The sequence below is a fragment of the Chlorocebus sabaeus genome, chromosome 22, assembly GCF_047675955.1.
Source record: "Chlorocebus sabaeus isolate Y175 chromosome 22, mChlSab1.0.hap1, whole genome shotgun sequence".
Taxonomy (NCBI): domain Eukaryota; kingdom Metazoa; phylum Chordata; class Mammalia; order Primates; family Cercopithecidae; genus Chlorocebus; species Chlorocebus sabaeus.
Genome location: NC_132925.1, coordinates 66,174,411 through 66,197,032, shown reverse-complemented (window position 1 = coordinate 66,197,032; position 22,622 = coordinate 66,174,411). Strand labels below are relative to the sequence as shown.

Genomic DNA, 22,622 nt, shown 5'->3' with positions numbered 1-22,622 from the left:
AATATTATTTGTCAAAACACAGATTAGCTGGGCTCAGTGGCTCACACATGTAATCCCAACACTTTGGGAGGCCAAAGCAGGTGGATCACTTGAGGTCAAAAGTTCAAGCTCCTCCTGGACAACATGGCGAAACCCCATCCCTACCAAAAATACTAAAATTAGTTGGGCGTGATGGGCACCTGTAATCCCAGCTACTTGGAAGGCTGAGGCACAAGAATGGCTTGAGCCTGGGAGGTGGAGGCTATGGTGAGCTGAGATTGTGCCACTGTACTCCAGCCTGGGTGACAAAGCAAGACTCCATCTCAGAAAAAAAAAAAAAGGAAAGAAAAGAAAAAGAAAAAGAAAAAAAAGCAGATTAAAAGACTGTAGCTGATATAAGTTAAAGTGTTCTCTGGAATTTCATTAAAATGCAAATACCAAGGTTTAGGTAACAATTCTCTGAGAAAACAATTCCGTCTAACTTGGCCCTTTATTGTCCTTCCTCTGGTTAGGTCTCTCTCTATTGGTTCACATACCAGAGGGAATTAGTCCTCTAGGTACTAAGATGCTAACTTGGGCATTTGAATGGAGAAATAATAAACGTCAACAACTTTGGTACCATCATCTAAAAAGAATGTAGTTCTTTTTTCTAGTTTTCAAACTTACCTTGTAGTAAAATTAAGATGTTGTTCTGTTGAGAGTATTAAAAAGTTTCAAGCTTTCAATAAAAATGATGAAATCTTTATTCTTGCTTCTCTTGCTTCTACAAATTCCTATGTCACCAGCAATTCTATTCCAAGTCCCCCTCATATGTCAATATTATCTCACTTATGTTTCTTACAAGCACACTGACTCAGTTATTTCAAACAATGACACAAAGCATCAGAAATCCAATAATAATGCTGCAACAAAATCATACTTAATCCTATTTTACTTGAAGTTATCCCACTTCATTTAAACTAGAGTTTAGAACAAGTAATGAAAATATTACTGTTCCTTATGCAATTCCCATGCCCCATTAGATTCTAACACAGAAGCCATTGTATCCATTCCTGAATGATCAAACAGATAAAGATTTTGTCAAGATAATACTTAGTATCAGTAAGGGTTTCTATATTCATCTTTATGTCTTACTGTAGTTTTCGATTTTTCTACAATGGTGTATTACATTCATATCAAGACATAAAAAAAAAGACATTAAAAAAAGACCTAAAAAGAAACTCAACTATTTCAATTTTAAGGGACATTTTTGCTAAAGAAAGATGAACTGTTCATTATTTTAAGAAAATCCCAATATTCCTCGTGAGTCAACATATAAACAGAAATCTTAATGTTTTTGGCACTTTAAAAATAGCTGATATTGAGCACACAATTGTTTGACTTTATTTTTGGAACACTTATGTCAGCACATATGCAATGAATTACCATGCTGTTCACACTAAGATGTAAATTAAGAATTACTCCTGATTGATCAATTATTGTGATTTATACGGCCTTAGGAAGTGGCAGCTCTTAATCCAGATACAAAGGGTCACTAATTTCAAAAAGAAATAAAAACCATATTAAAATGGTCTACTCACAACTGTAATTTCAGGTTTATGAAACCATGCCATATAGCCGTCATCAAAGTGTTGGCTTGCTGGAAGGTTCCTCCAGCCCAGCCTCTAAAGACCCACAGGAAACAACACAGCATAGCTAACCACCTGGTGAGCATTTATTCTGGGCCAAATTTATAGTATTCAGACACACAAGAATATTTTCTTTATTTATGGCAACTTTATCCATATTTTACAAAAGAAAACAAGGCTAGAGATAAGAAGCTTCTCCAAGTTCATGAAGCTAGCAAATGGTAGAACTAGAATTCAAAAGCTGATCTGATTCCAGAGTCCTTGGCTCTTAACCTCTGCATATACTGGCTGCCCTTCTAATTAACTTGGTGTTCGTTCTTTTCCGATAAACACAGGTCTCACATGTAAACTCCCTAGAGCCAGGGAGTTTACTATGTACTAGTTCTCTGAGTATCCTGACTTATCTCAATTAGGCAGAACTCAGTGCACACCCAACAAGTGAACATATGTCTACTCGTGGTTTTTCTTCCCCGCTATCCTCTTGTATCCTAACAACTCATATAACATGAAGATGTTTTAACAAGTCCCAACAATTGTACAGATCATGCTATATAATTCATCCCCTATCCAATGTTTCAAATCAATGCCTAAGCATTTTTTGGATATGGGTTGCATGTATTTGGCTAATGGATCCTCAAATCACTATGTCTGGAAACATATATCCATTTCCTAGCAAAAATCATTCTATGAAAAGAACAAAAAACTCTTTTTAAATTAGACTGTTGGCATCAATTTTGCTCCACCCCAGAGTGTCTCCAAACATTGAAAAATAAAAAATAAACGTATTTAGCTTGTTTTAATAGCTGACTTGCATTTTCCTTTTGAGGGGTGGAGGAGTGCCTAGGAAACCAAACACTCTTAGGCTTTAAGTTCTCCCGATCCCTGAAAGCTGTCAAATGACCCACTAGGGCTAGCAGGAAAGAAGTGATGAAATAAGGAAATAAAGAGAATCATAAGAGCCAAAAGGGCAGAGGGAGTGCCACTCTCAGGAGAAAAGGGTGGGACCCAGTTTCTACGCAGTTCACGTGGTCATCAAAATAGACTTAAACAGGGTAAAAGCCAGAGGTCTCCACTGAGCACTGTGGCACTTGGCATGGCAGACTCATTCCATACCAGCTGCTGTCCACTGTGAGGCTCAAAGGAATCATTAATCCTCATTAAAAGAGAGCAAGCTGCAGCAGCTACCCACACTGGAGTACTCAGAGTTCCCAGTGAAAGTGGCATAATTGCAAATCAGTGCTTGCAGCTGCCATTCTGCCCCTGCGTCTTCCTATTTGCAATTCCCATTGACAATTCCTGATTGTCAACACTCTTTCCGCCTGTTCATAGCACCCTGGTCTATAGGCACTGTGCTTAGTTTAGCTCCACAATGATGTCTGCCTACTGCTTGGAAGGGTTCCCCTAGTGCTCGCTCATGTTACATATACTTCAGAGATTAGCATTTAAGTCAGGTCATTCCTAACACACCTTCCAAATTCAGCAAAAAAGCATCAGGCTCTTTTTGTGTTATAGCAACAGATGAAAAGACAAAAACTTCCTTTAAAAAAACCAGATAAGGTTACTGCTCTCAAAACCCCCATATTTAAAGATAAGTGTCTAGATATCACATGTAAAGATGACAATATAAAATATATTTGACCTGTATTATTGTCAAGAGTTTGTTGTTTTGTTTTATTGTCCTCAGGATATTACCCAAGAATTAATTTTTTTACTTAATCGTCACTCAAAAATTTAATGCGGACATTGGTTACTTCTAATTTATTCTTCATTTTAAGATGCTTTGTGGATTACCTAATTAAATCTTCTTATGAAAGGAAGACTTTGAGGGACAGATTTAAAACTTCTTTGGAGTCAGAACTCCCACAAAAGTACAATGTCAATACAAAGTAAACTCTAACACGGGCAGAGGATGGGAGAGACACTCTGTCAAAGAGAAGCGTCCAATAGCCCAACTGCAGGGTTTCAGCAGGAGACAGATGCCTCTGCATTTCCATACCTGGTGCCATATGCTATGAGCTTGTAGAAATGAGAATGTTCAGTGACTTTTAAAAGGAAATATATACGCAGGTGTCCACTTTGTGATATTTGAAATTCAAAAGAAACTTTTAAATCACTAAGTTTTTCATTCTTACTGTTTACTGAAATATATATATACACACACACACACACACACACTTTGGAGAATTCCAACATTACAGAAATGTGGCATTAAAGTTCCCCATAATCCCACCAAACAAAATAACTATAGTAACTGTAAGCTGTTCATTAGCTTTGGAGTATTTCTCCCCTGCAAAGACTAATATAAATGCCTTAAAAATAAACAAATTGCATCATACCACGTTTTATTTTTTTGTTTCCATTGGTTTTTCTAGTAAAAAGTGAAAAACTTGCTAGGTAAATTCTACAAGAGTTGTGGCACTCCATACTGTCCACTCTTCACCTAAGCTTTATGTTTATCTGACTAGTATAAAGTGATGTATGTTAGAAGGATATTCACTGAAAGCTAGTTTTGATAGGAAAATAAGGAAAATAATGGCAGTAATAAATATAACAAAGCCCATACATCACACAATAAGCTATGCACAGTCATTAGAAAGAAATTAATACATAATATATTGTTTAAGGCCACCATGGACTAAAGGGGGACTATTTGGTTTTAATTGGTCACATTGTGAATTCTGGAAAGTATGTCTCCATGAAAGAGTTTTAAGATTTTCTCAATAATTCTATAGCAGTTCCACATTCTTGCTGATATACATAAACAAGAAGAAAACATCTCAGAAATGTTTTTGGTAACTTCTATATTTCGCTTTAAGTTCTTGTATCCTGTACAAAAATTTTAATTTGAAATAACAATTCTCCACCTTTGTACTTAATTGCAAAAATCCTTTATCTACATTGTTTCCTTGGTACACCCAGACAGCATGACAGGTAGGAAAGACAAGCAGTAAATACTCCTCCCACTCTAGAGATGAAGACCCAACATTTAGAATCCCAACACCAGAGTGAACACCTGGGTGGAGACCTAAACCTGGGTCTCCTGATTTAAATCTTTTTTTTTTTTTTTTTTTTTTTGAGATGGAGTCTTGCTCTGTCACCCAGGCTGGAGTGCAGTGGCGCGATCTCGGCTCACTGAAAGCTCCGCCTCCCGGGTTCACGCCATTCTCCTGCCTCAGCCTCCCAAGTAGCTGGGACTACAGGCGCCCACCACATGGTTCTTTCCATTTCAACATGCCTCTTCTAATAGTAAGGAGATCTGCTGCATTTCAGAGAAGCCTTACCTAATGGTGTTAGAGTCTTCTGTTGCTGTAGTAAAGACTATTAAGGTAAAGTGAAAGTGATAAAAGTGGCTAAATCGGGGAATAGGAGAGGGGAAAATATGATATTCACTTTATTTTGTATGTGGAGACTAAAAAAATGGAGATGGACTGACTTATTGAGAGTGCAGCTTATGCTAGTGAAAAGAGAGTCATTACTACCAAATGACAATGCAATAGTTTCAAAAACGTAATTTAAGTGAGTCCATCCGGAGACAGCAAATATACAGCAAAAAATGTCACCCTTCCCCTTGTTTGGGTGCCCATGACAAACATCACTAAATGATCACAATGCTCATCTGCACTCAGTCCAGGAATGTCCCCAGAATTTTTTGACACCATAATCCAAGGCGATATCACTATCATTGTATATACTGAAATTGATTTACAAGATGAAACTCTAGTTTCTATCTTTGGAAATGGCGAGTTGGAGTCCAGTACTAATAACTGATCTCTAAAATCTGCTTACATTTGCAGTTAACAAAGAATCTTCTAAATGCAGCTTGAATTATATCAAGTTTCTTTCATCAAAACAGAATATTTGGGTAACCAAGACAACAGTTAGAGATTTCAAATTAACATGAATAGGTTTTACTTCTTAAACGGATAACTGCTACCAAACTTTTCATACTCCGTTGCTGAATATGGTAAATGGTTATCAGTCCCTGTGGAGGAGAGCAGTATAGCCTCATGTGTTTATTTCTAACATTAACCAAAAATGGATTATGCATATCCGTGCCTGTTTAGCAAAAAAAGTTTTCTGTATATAGTTAAGCAAGAAATATCAAGCCTTTTTACTCCTACAATGAAAGAAAAATATAATTACAAAATCATTTGGTTTACAGCATATTTTTTCTCTAAAATCAAACCAAAAATTAAAACATTTTAAACAATTTTCACCAACAATTTTTTAATTCACTGATAACATCTAAGCAAAGATCATAGATTGAATTCAAAGGAAAAAAGCAAATGGATCAGTGTTTTAAAAAGGACTCCTTTAGGAATTACCAACTGGATTACAAACTGACTTGGACTGACCAATTAGAGGTATTGATATAGGCATAGTTTCCAAGATATACAGACAGATGAATGCAGAAAGACAGATGTATATGTTATTACTGTGGTGCATATATACATGTGTTTATATCACATATTTATATTTTCTAGCTCTATCTGCTAAAGGTGCCTAGAAACAATGAAATCTCAATCATAATTAGCACCCTAGCACGCAAATGTTGGTTTCTAAACACTATTCTCCACTAAATGAAGCTGGAGGTCCTTGAAAAAAAAAAAGGACATGTCAGAAGTGGGACAAGGACAGAAGATTAACCTGGAGTATCTTGTGCCAGGAAGTAGAAAAGTGCTCAACACATGATGAGAACATGTCAAAAAAAACAGAGGTTAAAAGCTTGAAAGAGCTCCATTTGGCCAAAACTTGGCCAATGTGACCACCAAATTATAAAAACTCATGAGTCCATATTGATAAGAGAAAGAGACAGACAAACAGATTAAATAGGGGAAAAAGGAGTACTCCTTCTTAGGGTAGAAAGTCAACTAATGTGGAAGGATTGGAGTGAGAAAAATTACCATTTATCAATCACCACAATAGTAGATTCAACCAAACACAGTCAATGGATGATAAAACCAGTGTGTGACAGTTTGAGGAGTAGCAGGACATTTACATAGCCTCAAAGCATCTACCTAAAGGATAATTATTGATTATAAAGAAGAAAATAGTAACTTTACAGTGGAGACAGAGAGATACGACTTTAACCAAGTGGTTCAAGTTAACACAAATAAAGGGACAAATTCACCTCAGGTGAGACCTGACATTATGTACTGAGAAGGACACGCTATCACTTCTGTGGTATCCTTGCCCACAATGTGTGACCTGGATCCATCCATGAGGAAACTTCAAACAGAAATTAAGGGACAGTCTACAAAAGATCTGGTTTGGATTCTTTAAAAATATCAATGGTATGGAAGACAAAAACTGAGCAATTGTTTGTTCCAAAGTAAACTAAACACGAAAATGGAACAAAACCTATGACAGTGGTTTCATTTCGCTATAAAGGGCATCACAGGGACCACTGGCAAGATCAGAATAAATTCTGAAGATTAGATAGCAGTTTTTTACCAATGTGAATTTCCTGGTTTAGATTACCATACTGTTACATAAGAGCATTTCTTATTCCTAAAAAGTTCACACTGATGAATTTAATGATAAAGAGTAGAGAAAGAAAAGAATAAAGTAAATGTAGTCGCTGTTAATATTTGGAGAATCTGGGTCAATAATGTACATAAATCCATATCTACAAGTCTGAAATTATGTCGAAATGAAACATTTTTTAAAGGGGAGTCTTCTATTACTTTTTTTTTTTTTAAATAAATACTCCAGCTTAATTCACATACCATTTTGCAACTTTATTGGGTCTCAGAACAGTATCTTCTCACCTAATAGTAACAAGCAGTGAAATCTTACTTTGTCCCACCAAGTAGCCTGGCTCTGGGAGGGAAAGCATTGCTAATCCTTTCTAGCTGACCCTGTAACAAACCTTGTTAGCAATGACAGTCCAACTAAACCAAAAATAAACAAAAAAAGAGAAGGACTGGTTTATACAAAAGCCTTTGAGTTTCCACTGCTTCTGTAATCATATCCTTGGGTCTTGAAATCATAACACTTGCAAGATGAATGCGTATTTACAGAAGATTGTATGAAATAATGGTTATTGGGAATAGAGGGCTTAAGTCTCCCACTTTCATTGGATCCAGGGAATCAAGATTGCTATCTCAAAGCAGAACAGCGTTTAACCCACACAATCACAGACTCATATATCACCAAAGGCAAGCCTACTATAACACAAAAACGAGCTTGGTTCTCCAAGCCATATGGCTTGAAGACTGGCAAGAAATACAGATGTGGAAGGCCTCTAGAAGTCTTTGAGAAAGAGTTTCAGTGGAGTTGCATCAGAGGAGTGTTTAACTTATAGGCAAGGCATGCCAAAAACAAAAAACAAAAAAAGTGGATAGATAAATAATATATTGAATAGCACATGCCTCAAAGTGAATTTGCTGTTTTTTTTTTTTTTCTTTTTTTGTGACAGAGTCTCACTCTGTCCCCCTGGCTGGAGTACAGTGGTGCGACCTCTGCTCACTGCAAGCTCCACCTCCCGGGTTCACACCATTCTCCTGCCTCAGCCTCCTGAGAAGCTGGGACTACAGGCGCCCACCACAATGTCCTGCTAATTTTTTGTATTTTTAGTAGAGATAGGGTTTCACTGTGTTAGCGGGGATGGTCTTGATTTCCTGACCTTGTCATCTGCCCACCTCGGCCTCCCAAAATGCTGGGATTACAGGCGTGAGCCACCGTGCCCGGCCAAATTTGCTGGTTTCTTAGTAGGTCTCAGTTTCTCGGTGTTTTCTCAGTGTGAGCATTTTGCCAAATGAGGTATTCACAGAACAAGCCAAACACTCCATATGGCAGTCAACTGAGAGACAGTGAAGTGATCCAACGCTGTGCAAAACCAGCTGCCTGGACTTACGAAGAGATGGTATGTTCTCCACGTGGCACCTCTCCCGAGAGAATTTTGAGGGTAATAATGACCTTATGTGATTTTTCACCTTTTTGTCCTCTCCTAAATAACTTTCAGTAGAATAAGATTGGCCTAAAGTAGACTCCAGAGTCCACAGAGAAAGGTGGTGTGTTTGTGGATGAGAAAATCTGCTTCAGTTGGATAACCCACACTTTGGGCACAGGGAAAAATTTTTCCAAAGGTCTCAAACTATTTGAAAGAATATGAGCATAGTTCCTTTAAGAAATCCGGTGATATTAAAGTATAGGAGCCTTACATTGTCTTTAAAATATAGTTCAGACAATAGGCTCAGAGGCAGAAAAACAAAAGGCACTGAGATATTTACAGTTTTGAATGAATATTAAAGACATCAGAGAGAAATTAAATTTAGTTTTCTAAATGCAATAAGTATATGCAATCAAAGGTGGGGTCAGAAGTTGTAAAAAGGACCGGGGCAGCTCACAGGTAAGAGGAGTGCAGGGAAGACACAAAAAAATCACAAGTCAATACTGAGTAAGTCAGAACTTGCTAAATCCCAGTACCAAACGTGAGATGGAATAGGTATGACCAAAGTCTGCCCAACAAACCCAGGGCAGATGGATACACAGGATTCTGGGGGACAGCATGGGCCCTGCAGCCATGTGGGCTGGGAGGGCACTTAATCTAAGGGGGCCCCAGATTCCCAGCCACAGCCCCAGGACAGGCCAGCTCAGGCTTTTTTATCAGGCCTTGGGAGCACTCATGTAGGGAATCCAGTTAGGGCACATCAGGTAGGCAGTCTAGCTGGAAGACAGGGATGTTGACACCTTTGTCTCTGAGCAACTCAATTCCTATCCCAAGGTTTTGGAATAAGTCAAACCTCTACCTCAGTGATTGCCCCTGATGCCCCTGTCACTCCCCAGTGGGAGTTTCAGCAATCTGCAGGGGCATTTTTTCACCATCACAACAATAGGGGTATGTGCCAGAGATGACATGAAGAATCTCCTGCAATGAAGAATGGTTCTGCCTCCAGCACAACTTTCACATATCCCACCAGATAGTCATGAAGGTAAAATAACAAGCTTTTTATAATTACCTGAGCATAGACCTAACTCTGCAGTGTAAATATACACACATTGTACACCCACATCCACAGCAGCATTATTCAAGACAACCAAAAGGTCAAAGCAACCCAAGTGTCCATCACTGGCTGAATGAATGGACAGAATGTGGTAAATACAGACAACAGAATGTTATTTAGCCTTAAAGGGGAAGAAAATTATAACATGCTACAACAGGCACGAACCTTGAGGACATTACGCTAACTGAAATAAGGCAGTCACAAAAAGCAAATACTACATGATTCCGTCTATAAATCAAATTCCTAGAGACAGAAAGTGGAAGGGTGGTTTCTAGGAGTTGAGGTGGGGAGGGTGTTAGTATTCAGTGGGTGTAGAGCTTCAGTTGAGGAAGATGAAAAGGTTCTGGAGATGGATGGCGGTACAGGTTCTGCAACATAAATCAGTGTAGTTTATGCCACTGCACTGTCACTTGAAATGGTTAAAATGGTAAATTTTGTTATGTATATGTTACCGCATGTATGTCTTGCCATATATACATACACACACACAGATGTTTCAAGGAAAGCAACTCTTATATAAATCACAGCAACACTGTAGTTGCCTGTGTCAGAACTTAACCATGACCTGTTCACTACCACGGAAATTCACATCCTGTACAGCAAGGCCATTCATGATGCCTGGGCCACCAGCAGCAGCCTCTTGTATCTGGCAGCAGCTGCAGCCACATGAGGTGCATCCCAGCGAGTCTATACAGAGGTGCGAGCATCTGACAGTGCCATGGTGTCGTCTAGTGTCACTGTGCCAGAACGCTGGCACATTGATATATTTTATTATAAATTATCTTCCTTTGATTTTCTTTTATGCTACAGCCATATATTTTTACAATTATTTGTGTATGTATGTATATAAATGTTACTTGTAAATTTCATTTCACCATAGTATTGGTGGAATTCCAAAATGTTTCTTATAAAAAACAGGGAGGAGCTGGGCTGGCCCTGATGTGGGTGAGAGCCACTGCCCTGGGCTCAGAGAACAGATACCATTCAGAGCAGAGGAACTCTGCAGGAAAGAAAAGACTCAGTTAGTATCTCTGGATTTGATAATACCCCTTTGCAAGAATTAAGGGTCTTATGGTGAAGATCTGGTGATGGTTTGCCCACTCCCCTGAAAAAGAAAACATATGGTGGAAAACTAGAGACTCTGACTCTTCTTAGTGATGAAACACACACATACACACACACACACACACACACACACACACACACTCTCTCTCTCTCTCTCTCTCTCTCTCTCTCTTTCTCTTAAAATAATCACATTCATGCCTCCTGGTAATAAACTCAGACACAGACGAGGTAAACCAGAGAACATATTTTCAGTCATGGGAATCACTGTATCATGTCAAAAAAGATTAGAATTTGACTGCAAAGGGCACAGTGTGTCAACTGCAATTACACATATATCGTTTCTCTATTGTGGTCATCCTTCTTTCCATCTCAACACTGAGACATGATTAATATTTTACATACTGTCCAAAAGAGGAATGTGACTTACCAGAAACCGTACTGAACATTTCAAATACAGATCATCCTTTGCCAAGAGAAAATCCTGCCCAGCTGTAGATTTCTCATTTGCAAAACATAAGAGCAATGAAATTCCATTACTTAGAGAAACTGGCTGTTCCACCAAACCCTTGGCAACGGAAGCTGTACTTATCTTTTTGAACAATAGTCTCAGAAAATGTATTCACTCTCAAAAAAGACAGTAAGGAACGCATTTGAGCTCTTCGGAAAGCACTCTTGCCCAAGCAAATTCCTGTTTGCTCTCCTGATCTGGGAAGTATAAAGACTGACTCTAAACCATGCAGCAAAAACAGCACCAAGTTTAAGAACCCTTCAGACATTCAAAGGGGATTCAACAATATTAATGATATCCTTAAAACAAAATCAAGTATCATTTTAACATGTAAGTTAGCACATCGCACTCCCTCCCTCAGAGGAGGGAGCCTCATACCCGAACTAGTTCAGTTTGCTTTCCCTGTGAGATTTAACTGTGTATTTTCCTGAGGATTTTAAATTATCCTGAAGCACACTGCACATTGCACAATGTGTCCAGATGAGACTGGACACGCAAGACTTTGTTCTCTGTCCTGCTGAGGCTCCTTTCCCCAGGGGAAGCCTGTGGCCACATTCCAGCGAGTGACATGAACTTCACTTATGGCTTAGCTCATGGTCCTAGCTCCCACTCAGTCTGAAATTTTGAAATGGGTCATGAAAATACTCAGGAAATACACACACTATGAAAATGCGTGTGGAAAACAAACACCCACTGGTATCAGTGCTGTTCTTCTGGTTTCTTCTATTTGCACTATATTACAGCTACGGCCCATAGGTGAATTTCTTGTGGGGGTCTGGCGTATCATTGCAGATTCTCAAATGTACTTTTTGCCTAATAGGAAAGCCAATCAATTTAGCCCATATACGTATCCATCCAAAGAGCGATGAAAATGGTCAAAACACCAGTAAAAAATTTCTATCAAGCTTTATATTTTATCAAACTCATCAAAAATTTATATCAAACTCATTTATATCAAACTTTGCAACAAGAGCCCATATGAAGAGGCAACAAATCGTTCTCTCCCTTTCAGTGACTCAGAGCATCCCAGAACACTGCAACCCTGTTACAAAGTGTTGTCTTGGTGGGGCTGAGCGATCCACTTCCCCTACATGAGTCTACAAACCTGCTGTATAAAAGTTTGAAATGATGAATGAACTGAAAATGGAGTGAGTGATGATATGCGAACCCTAATATCAACCTCTGCCTGCAAATCCCTGGGCAATCAGGTTGTACAACTAACGACAGGCTAAGAGGACAAACATAACAGAGAAAACAATGCATTTGTAGAATTAAGTGTGTGCTGTGAGCTCTGAAGACATTAGAATGACTCCAAAGCTGACATAATTGTACCCTGGTAATCAATATATACACGGTGCACAATTTGTACAACAGGGATTGTTCATCTGGTTCTGACACCCAACTCTCCAATGGTTTCCGCGCGAAGCTGTAACTGATGCATACGAAACAGATTCAGGTCCACATGAAAAAAGCCAAATTGTGACCACTCCACTCATAATCTGGCTTTTCTACATTTAACAAAAATTTAACACCAAGGCCATCAGCACTCAATCTGGTTTCACACAATGGGAGAAGTGTGACTCCGACTCAACCATCTACCACTTTAGGCCTCCCTCCCCAATCAAACATCTTGCTTTGAGCTGGACGAAGATGGGATGGCATTTAGCCTATTAAAAGACACTGGCCAGTATTCACATACCTCAATAATCCTGTCATGAATTTGCAGGCCTCCTTCCTTGGCTGCGGGCCCAGTGTCAACTATCTTGGATACAAAGATTCCTTCACTGGATGATCCATCGTGGTTATCCTTTGGGTTAAAAAAAACACAAGCATGAATGCTAGACATTAAGTTGAGCATGAAAGTAAAGCTTGCACTCTTAAAACAGTAATTGACTCTTGCTGTGTCAAAAGTGGCAATAGGGTAAAAGGTATTTGTTTCTCCCAATTTTTGTTTTAAACTAAAATAAACACACAGTAAAATATTTCAAACCACACCAAAGGACATAAAACGATGCGTCCCTGCCATCTCCAACTCACTGTCCTTCTTCCCCCCATGGTAGCTATTTGACTTTATGCATCCTTTTGAAAACATTTTAATGCATCATCTTCCTAAATACGCATTTGTTCCTTTTTGCACACAAATGCAATTATGCTAGTCTGACTTTTATGTCCTTATCGCTCTCATTTAACCCTAAAAATCATTAAGATCTTCTGCTACCAATTCCCCAGGTCTGCCTTACTTCTTAAAGTGACTGAACAATATCCAACAACAGGCTAATAAACACTGTTTTCACTTGTGATTAAACAATGCTGTGACAATACTCTCCTGCTTGTATTTTAAATTATCTCTGCTATTACAGTTCTAGGGCAAATCCCTAACAATGGAACTGTTGGGTCAAAGGATATGTACATTTCATAGATATTGCCAAATGGCTTTTCAGAGTTTATACTGATTGTTCATTAGATAGTATTTTCCCACATCCTCATTTGCACAGGATGTTATTAAGCTTGTAAATATCTAATAATTTGACTGTGAAAACAGATACTTTGTTTTTGTTCCAATGCACTACCATCACTCTAGTCCCAATACATTCTGATCTCCGACCTCCTTGAATCCCTTTAGATCTTTGAATTAAATGTCAGAACTAAAACTTTCTGGGAACAACGACAGTTCACTGCTCAAACTCTTTCCTTTCTTTAAAATCAAAAGGCTCCAACAAGCTCATAAAAAACCCCCACAGCTTGTTCATGAACTTCTTTTCAAACAGCATTGCAATGAGTTCTCTCCAAGTGTGTGGATTACATTTCTAGTGATTAACAGATGGATTTATAAATTAAATGACACAAGCATGTGATATTTCCAAACAAAATCATTTGAAATGTAAGCTCAGAATGTTCCACAAAAACTCCAAAATCTAGTCATGGTAAATTCCTTGCCGCATGTCATTAGAAGATTTATTTCAATAACAATTACTCTGAATACAAATATATAAAAATTCCATTTGTTAAAAATAACTCTGAAAATAAAACATTTTCCTCTTTAGACAGCAAAAAACAAAACCAAAAAACAATCCCTATATTCTAAAGAGGGAAGGGAACGACTTCAAGTGTGATTCAATCTACCCCTTCAAATGCAATAGCAATCACTAACGTTGGAAAAATGTACATTTCTCAGTCCTTCTCTCCTTCCTTCTTCACACTTCCCCAAACACACACACACACACACACAGAGTAAAATGTTACATGATTCACCAAAAGAAACCAAAATCACAACCTAAAATGAGCATTAAGTGTTTTTCCCGACATTTATCCCCACATGACAAAGATATGTCTCTAACTAGCATCTGGATTCCATCAACGCTCTTTCAAGAGAAGGGTCAGGGAGCCTGTGGGTGCTGTGTAGGATCAGCTATCCTCAAAAGGCATCCCTGCCTAGCATCACAGTGCTCTGCACAGGCCTCCTGTACGCTAACCCTTTACCATCTGAATACCTCTGTGCCTCCTTCCTCTCTCACGGCAGACTTACTGATGCACTAGTCTAAACACATCTGTGTAGCTCCCTACATGCACACCTGAAATGTATGTATAAAACTACACAGTAGCTTCCTTTACTGAGCACAAACTAGATACCAGGCACATAGTGAGTGTTCTATGTGCACTGTTTAATCCTCACAGTAACCACAAGTGATAAGTACTATTATTATCCATTCCACAGATGAAAAACCTGAGACTGAGAGAGAGGTTCAGTAACTCACCCAAGGTCACACAACTAAAAAGTGGTACAGCTCAGTTTCAAACTGAGGCGAAGTGGATCCTCTTGCACATGCTCTGTGTGCAATCTAGTCTCCCACTGAGAAAACCCAAAACACACAGGAATTCAGAAGTACCACATTTCAGGCTATGGAATATTCCACTAGATGAACTTGAAGAGTCTCAATGGACCACAAAAGATTTATGAACAAGCTTGAGTTCCCTAAGAGGTGATGTCAATATATCAAATGAAAAGAGATCTGTGTTTACTCTGATTTAACCACTTTGCATTTCTTGGCTGCAGAGAAAGAGGGAGATAGGGGATGGGATTTTGGCTTTCGTTTGTTTTGCAAAATACCACACTGCACATAAGCAATAACTCTTAAGGAGCACTAGAAAGTTCAAGCAAAAATCAGAGAGGAAGAGGCAAGAACCAAACACCAGAAGTTAGATTAAATTGAGGCAGTGGTGAGGGGTGGGAAAGGATGCAAAAAGCACATAAAGCAGGCAGGGCATGGCAGCTCACACCTGCAATCCCAGCGCTTTGGGAGGCTGAGGCTGGTGGATTGCCTCAGCTCAGGAATTCACGATCAGTCTGGGCAACATGGTGAAACCCCATCTCTACGAATACAAAAAATCGGCCGGGCATTTACGGTCTTAGCTACTCAGGAGGCCAACGTGGGAGGATGGCTTGAGCCTGGGAGGCAGAGGTTGCAGTGAGCTAAGATTGTGCCACTGCACTCCAACCTGGGTGACAGAGTGAGACCCCCATCTCAAAAAAAAAAAAAAAAAAAAGCTAGATTTTTCTCTTAAAAGGTATCTCTATTCTAAGTTTGTTTGGCTCCTCTCCTAACACATTTTAAGTTAGAGTTATTTATCAAGGTGAACTCATATGACTTGGAATTTGTTTTGCTGGCTTAAGCAAGAGAGAAATGAAAGGGACTGTTTTCATAGCAGGGGTACCTAACAATAAAGTACACTTCCCAAAGGCTTAGGTGAAAGGTTTGATACAACAGACTAGCTGCTGTTTCTTTAGGGTTGAGGACTAACAAATGATACGATTTTGCTAAGAGCACTGCATACTGATCACGCAATGAAAAGCCTTACGTCAGAGATATGGCTGGGCTATTTCACAACCCAACCAAGCATCTAACACAGGAATTCCTTGGGAAACACAGACATCATTTGTACTGTATTCTTCTAGTAACTAACAACGTGTGTGCGTTGTTGCTCATCTTGGCTTTTTAACATGTACTCAATGACCTGCCAGATTTTCCAGGCAACAGTGTAGAATACATTCAGGTTTCATTATGCTACTTCTGCTAATCAGGACAAATTTTGAAAAACACTATGGCAAACACATGCAGGTGGAATTAAATTTTCCTCTGGGAGCCATGCAGGCAGTTCTTGCAAAAGGACCACATAAACTGAAAATAGTAACGCAAGCTACAAAATCAGGTCTGGCTTGTACTCAAATCACCTTTTGTAAAAAAGAAAAAGAAAATAACTGAAACATGCTGTTTGATAAGCACAAGGAAGAACTGTATTCCGGTGGGGCTGGAATGTCACTTTGCACCTGGTGAGTGTGGAAACTGAACACCATCTTCACTGGCTTTAACATAGTAGGTTTCCCAACAATCACTTGGCCACAGGCCTCTCCATTTTGAGCAATTTCCAACATTAGGCTTTGGTGTGGTTTAGACCTGGGGCAGAGAATAGGTCTTCTTGGTTTGGGTTCTTTTGTTTGCTACAGCTTGTGAAACATCTAATTGTGAAGTGATTCTTAATTTATTGAAGTTGTTTCTCAAAACTGGTAACAAAGGGTGGAGGAATAATTATGAGTGTAAACAAGAACAGTCAACTCATTTGTGCTAAATGGCAAAACATGTTCTTGATGGTAAATTGTACAACATGGGCTCATGTTCTGACCCACTGGCTCAAGTCTGACCCTGCTGCTTCCTGGAGCCAAATGTCTAGATATTTGAGTGCAGCTTGCTCCCTCAGTCCCTCCTAAGACTGGAGAGTGCAGCAGACCCCTGGCAGCAAAGACTAAATCAGAACAGCACATGATGGCACACAGCCTGGGATCTTAGTCAACCGGTAAAAGGTAAAAATAAAAATATACCAACCTCACGCAGTTCTACAGTTTTTTAAGAATTCCACGGAGAGAATACAAGAAACACAACTATGTGATCACATCCCTGGGGCTCAATAAACTGGGAATGATCCCTGTCCCCATCTACCTTCATATTTATAATTTAGTCTCATCATTTACAATGTTCTTTTTCATATGTATGTTGGATAAGACAGATAATGTTCATCATTTTAACAACTACAAATCACATAAAGTTGTCGTTTCTTATAACAAACCACTGTTTGTTTGTTTTTGAAACTGCGGAATGGGCTAAGAGTAAAGGGAATTTAATCATAAATCTCTTTGTGTCACTCCCTTCAACTGAAGTCATGTGTTGGCCACTCCTACCCTAGGTAATTTAAATCCCAGACTCAAGACTTAGACCCTTTGGGGTCAAGCCCTTGTTTTCTTCACCAGCCCTCTTTCTGACCACTTCCCCGCCCATCCCTCAACTCTTTCCATTTCCACACTCTGCTTACTTGCAGCTCCCCCAATTCCCAACTCTGTTCCTGCTCCAGGCCTTGTATGAGCGCCAATCCCCATCCCTGCAAAACCCTAGTGTCCAATCGCTTTATTTTAGCCCAGGGGTCTTCACAGGTGGATGCAAGTAACACAATGCGTTGGAATGGCAGGAGAACATACTTGACATTTTATTCATAGTCATATTTTAATTTTATTATTTAAAATACTCCCTTTTGTATGTAACTATTAATAAGGCACATAACGTACTAGTTTGGTAGTGTGTACACATTATATATACAAATAAAATTTGGTCATCTGATCTAGCAAACTCCTGTTCAACCTTCTGAACTCAGCTCCAATGGCCCCTCCCCAGGACACCTCCTCCCGCAGGGTTAACTCATCCCAAGGCATCATTAGCTGAGGGCAGGCACAGAGTACATCAATGAGAGCAGTGCTATGCTCTCCCAACTCATCAGTCTCCCCGTCTGGAGGTGAGTTCCATGAGGGCAGGGCACACACTATTCCTATCTGGATGACTAGCATCTTCTTGTCCTTCAGGTTTCTGCTTACTACTATCTCCTCTTGTCTTTCCTGATAACCCAAGCTAATGATACCCTGTGCTTCTTGGCTGGTATCTGCCATGTGTCATCCTCCCAGTTTTTTTCCTTCATCATACTTCTTCCAACCCAATCTGTAATTATTGTATTCACTTGTTTCTTGTCTGACATCCCCACCAGGACTCAATGACCACAGGGCCTCAGTCTTTCTGGTCTCCATTGTACCTCCTGGCCCTTAGCAAACAGCCTATGTTCAATACTTATTTGTTGAATGAAAGATTTTTGTTTTCTTTTCCTTTCCTTTAACTATTTTCCTTTCGAGCTAATAAATGAGGAGATGGTCAGGAAAAGAAAAGGGTAAGGGATGGGACATATTCAGATAATCCCCCTTGAAATGTGAGATTCTGAAACACTGCTACTCTCCGGAGCCCATTCTTTGAACATTTTCCCCATAATTAAACTGGCAGATTTGAGTTCGGCCTCTTCCTTCTAGAGGAGTGTCTGCTGATCAATGTGGTGGTCAAAGAGCTGCAGTGGGAGGAGAAAACAAAGGGATGCAGTCACCCACAAATTAGGGAATTGTCTCTGACTAATGAACAGCTGACAGAGCAGAACTCAAGATCAGGCTTCCAGTCTGCAGCCCACACTCCAGCTCGGTCTAGGAGGGTGGCTGGTTACCCAAATCCAACTGCACACATCTCATGCAACTTCATTCAGCCCAACTGCTATACAATCAGAAATGTACCCCCTAATAAAAGAAAGAAATTCAAAAAAAGAAATGCACCCCCAGAACCAAACAGTTTAAATTAGCTGTTATATTACTAGGCCAATGCTGTTTTAGGAGACTAAACAATAAAAATCCCTAAGTGTGAAGATGTTAGCTAGCCAATGAACTCTGATGACAGAGAGCAGAATGAAGTGAGCAAGGTTTCCTGCTCCTCGCTGTCCCCTTCAAACCTTGACCTCTCTTTCCAGCTACACCAGGAAAAGGAAAAACACATTTTAGTAATTAACATACCACACTCGGCCGGCCACCAATAATATTGAATCCCAGGGAGCCAGAGTCCCGATGCAGGACAAGAGTCAGGCTTTTGGTTTCTTCGCCCTGCAGGTAACAAATAAGATCAAATTTTTATTTACCAACAGGGAATAGATGGTAGGAATTTTCCTTCTATCTAAGTGTACTCAAGGACTACTCAGCTAATCATTACAAATCCTGTTATCTCTTGGGAAGTTTAACCAAAGAAACTTCTGGAACCCAATCTGAAATTCTGTCTTGTGTTTAAGAACTTATAAACGTTTCTAGATACCATCTAACCCTGGAATGACCACATAAGAATGTCTGGAGATGTACAGACATGCCCAATGAACATTTTCTATGAATGACACCTTGGTCTGCAAATGCATCTTTCTTTTGACCGGCCTATCGTACGCAGGCTGTCTAGACGGCTACTTTCTGTTTGTTTCTCAACCATTCTCAACAGCAGCATTCATGACATGTCATGAAAGGTTCAAATAGCAATCCTTTCGGAAGTGTGAGTGCATGCATGGCCCATCAATAGCCATCTCTGTTTGGGAGACTTGGGGAAAAATAGTGCATGAAAAGTGAGATGCAAACACAGAAAACAAAAAATCCTGAATCTTACTGAAAAGGGGGAGGGGGCATTTTTCACAAAGTAATTACTGTCCAAGCCACACGAGATGCAGAGCTGTTTAACAGAAAGCACTCTGTTTAAGGCTGGCCATTGTGAACCCCTTTAAATCAAACAAGTAGAAGTGACCCAGGCAGGTCACAGAGCGTAATGTTCGACAGTCAAAGGCAACAGAGATGCCAGGGAGAGTGTTCTCAACTACCACTCTCAAGTGACAGCAGACAGATAAAAATAGATTTAACCTTATGTGAAAACTGTCACGTAATATTCTTTGACATAAACATTCAACTCGCTGATACATCTTTGACATGTTTCCAATTATATGAATGATATGCAAAACGTCGCAGCCTGTGGGCTGCCTACAAATTGGCATTTGCTTCACTTAACGTTTTCTATTTAAATATGGTAGTATTCAAATGTGGTATTTCTTTTCCATATAAAATATTTAATAAGCTGTTTTAAAAATAACACTGACAGCTTATGACAAAAGAGATTTTACTCTGATATTTTTGCTTTCTGTTCAAACTTTTGTCTTCTACCTTTTCTGGGGAAATAAATGGCCATATTTGAAAGGCATGAATGCAACTCTCTGACTCAACCTCATTTGCAAAGGAAAGTACTGTTTCTACCTGCAGTCCCCTGTGAGTTTTCCGGAGCACTGCCTCATTTATTGCTATGGCTGTCAATGTGCAACTCTGGTGTCACATTTTGCCAGGAGAACTGTGCCCAGTAGAGCTAAAAACATATTATTAAAGATCAACGGGCTTCACCATGTAGAATTATCTCCACGCTTAAAGTCTTAGTAACCACAACCCCTTTCTCATGACTATTACTATACAACAAAATTAAAAATAGTTTCAAAACTTTCTTGTGAGCCTAAACATCAATTAGAAATACACTGTGAAAACAAAAATGACAATTTATTGTGAGAAAAAGATACTCTGTTTCTGATGAAACAACTAGGTATCCTACAAGGACAACACAACATTCATTTCTTAAGAGTCACTTACTCAATATATAAAATACAGAATTATATATAAAAAAGAAGCTAGTCTCTATCAAGTTACTGTACCCAATGAAAAACAGCAGAGCCTCTTTAATGACAGCCTATTGGTTTTTAAAAAATGTTCTGATAAACAGCACCACCATCCAAAGCATCGATCAATGCTGTCCCTCTTTAACCAATTTGAACTGTAGCAAGTTAAAAGGCGACTTTCACTGTTTTATAAGAAAATCCAGAATCAACCTAACAGTTTTGAGAGATAAACATGATTTTCAAATTGAAACAGTTTATATCTTTCTACTTAGGACGCTGAAAATCTCACTAAGTCCATTTCTGACTTTGCTATCTTAAAGGGGTGAAAAGTTAGAAATACATGGGAATTTGGCAAGTTATCTTACATATCTTACATGTCTGGCTTTCATAATTAATCAATGATAGAAACTGCACAGTTACACAGTAATCCAAGGCAGATGGCTTTAATTTGACAATCTCAAGTGATGCACGAAGAAGAATGCACAATCACATGATTTAAAAGATTGGTTTTCAATGTAAGTGTACATTGTGTACACCTAAATACTTTTTTTTATTATTATTATACTTTAAGTTCTAGGGTACATGTGCATAACGTGCAGGTTTGTTACATATGTATACCTGTGCCATGTTGGTGTGCTGCACCCATCAACTCGTCAGCACCCATCAACTCTTCATTTACATCAGGTATAACTCCCAATGCAATCCCTCCCCCCCTCCCCCTCCCCATGATAGGCCCCAGTGTGTGATCCCCTTCCCGAGTCCAAGTGATCTCATTGTTCAGTTCCCACCTATGAGTGAGAACATGCGGTGTTTGGTTTTCTGTTCTTGCAATAGTTTGCTGAGAATGATGGTTTCCAGCTGCATCCATGTCCCTACAAAGGACACAAACTCATCGTTTTTTATGGCTGCATAGTATTCCATGGTGTATATGTGCCACATTTTCTTAATCCAGTCTGTCACTGATGGACATTTGGGTTGAATAATTACCACAATCAAGCTAATTAACATATTTATGATCTCACAGTTACTTCCCCTTCTGTTTTTCTGGTAAGAACACTTAAGATTTATTTTCTTAGAAAATGTCAAGTACACAATATAGTATTTTAGAGACAGGGTCTTGCTCTGTTGCCCAGGCAGGGTCATAACTCAGCTGAAGCCTCCAGCTCCTAGGCTCAAGCTATCTTCCCACCTCAGCCTCTCAATTGCCTGGGACTATAGGTATTAGGCTGTTGCAAAAGTAATTGTGGTTTTTGCCATTAAAAGTAATATAATACCCTATTACAATATATTAACTACAGTCACTACGTTATGCATTAGATTTCCAGAACTCATTCATCTTAAAACTGAAATTCTGTATACTCTAACATCCATCCTGTTAGCACCAATCTACTCTCTGAGAGTTTAACATTTTTAGATTGCACATATGGGCAAAATCAGGTAGTATTTTCCTTTCTGTGTCTGGCCTATTTCTCAGCATATCCTCTAGTTTCATCCATACTGTAGTAAACGGCAGGATTCCCTGTCTTTTCCCTTCGATTTTAAAAGATTGATTTCTTTCTTTATTAAAGTTGAATAATGCAAAAAAAGAAAGATTGGTTTTCAATCTACTGTATGATAACCACTTATTCAAAAAAAAAAAAAAAAAGAAGAAAATAATCTTATTACATTGCATTGACAATGATAACAGCTAACATTTACTGGCTGCAAACTATGTGCCAGAAACTATAATGAGCATTTAAGTGCTTTATTTCATTTTTTTAATCCAACCAATCTTAAAAATTGTACTATTACCATCCTCATGACATAGGTGGGAAGACTGAGGGACAGTGATTAAGAAAGCTG

At 39.1% G+C, this 22,622-nt stretch overlaps 1 protein-coding gene across 2 annotated transcripts in view; it reads right to left on the bottom strand.

Annotated features, from left to right (window-relative positions):
* PDZRN3 (PDZ domain containing ring finger 3) overlaps window positions 1-22,622 on the bottom strand; it is a 242,497-nt gene that overhangs the window by 206,420 nt on the left and 13,455 nt on the right. Inside the window, exons 2-3 of one of the 2 annotated variants that reach the window (XM_007985006.3) lie at window positions 19,111-19,197; window positions 12,889-12,996 (exon numbers count right to left, since the gene is read on the bottom strand). In XM_007985006.3, the coding sequence (XP_007983197.2) occupies window positions 12,889-12,996; window positions 19,111-19,197 (195 nt within the window). The remainder of the gene's footprint in view (window positions 1-12,888; window positions 12,997-19,110; window positions 19,198-22,622) is intronic. The other variant, XM_007985005.3, reaches the window with a different exon arrangement.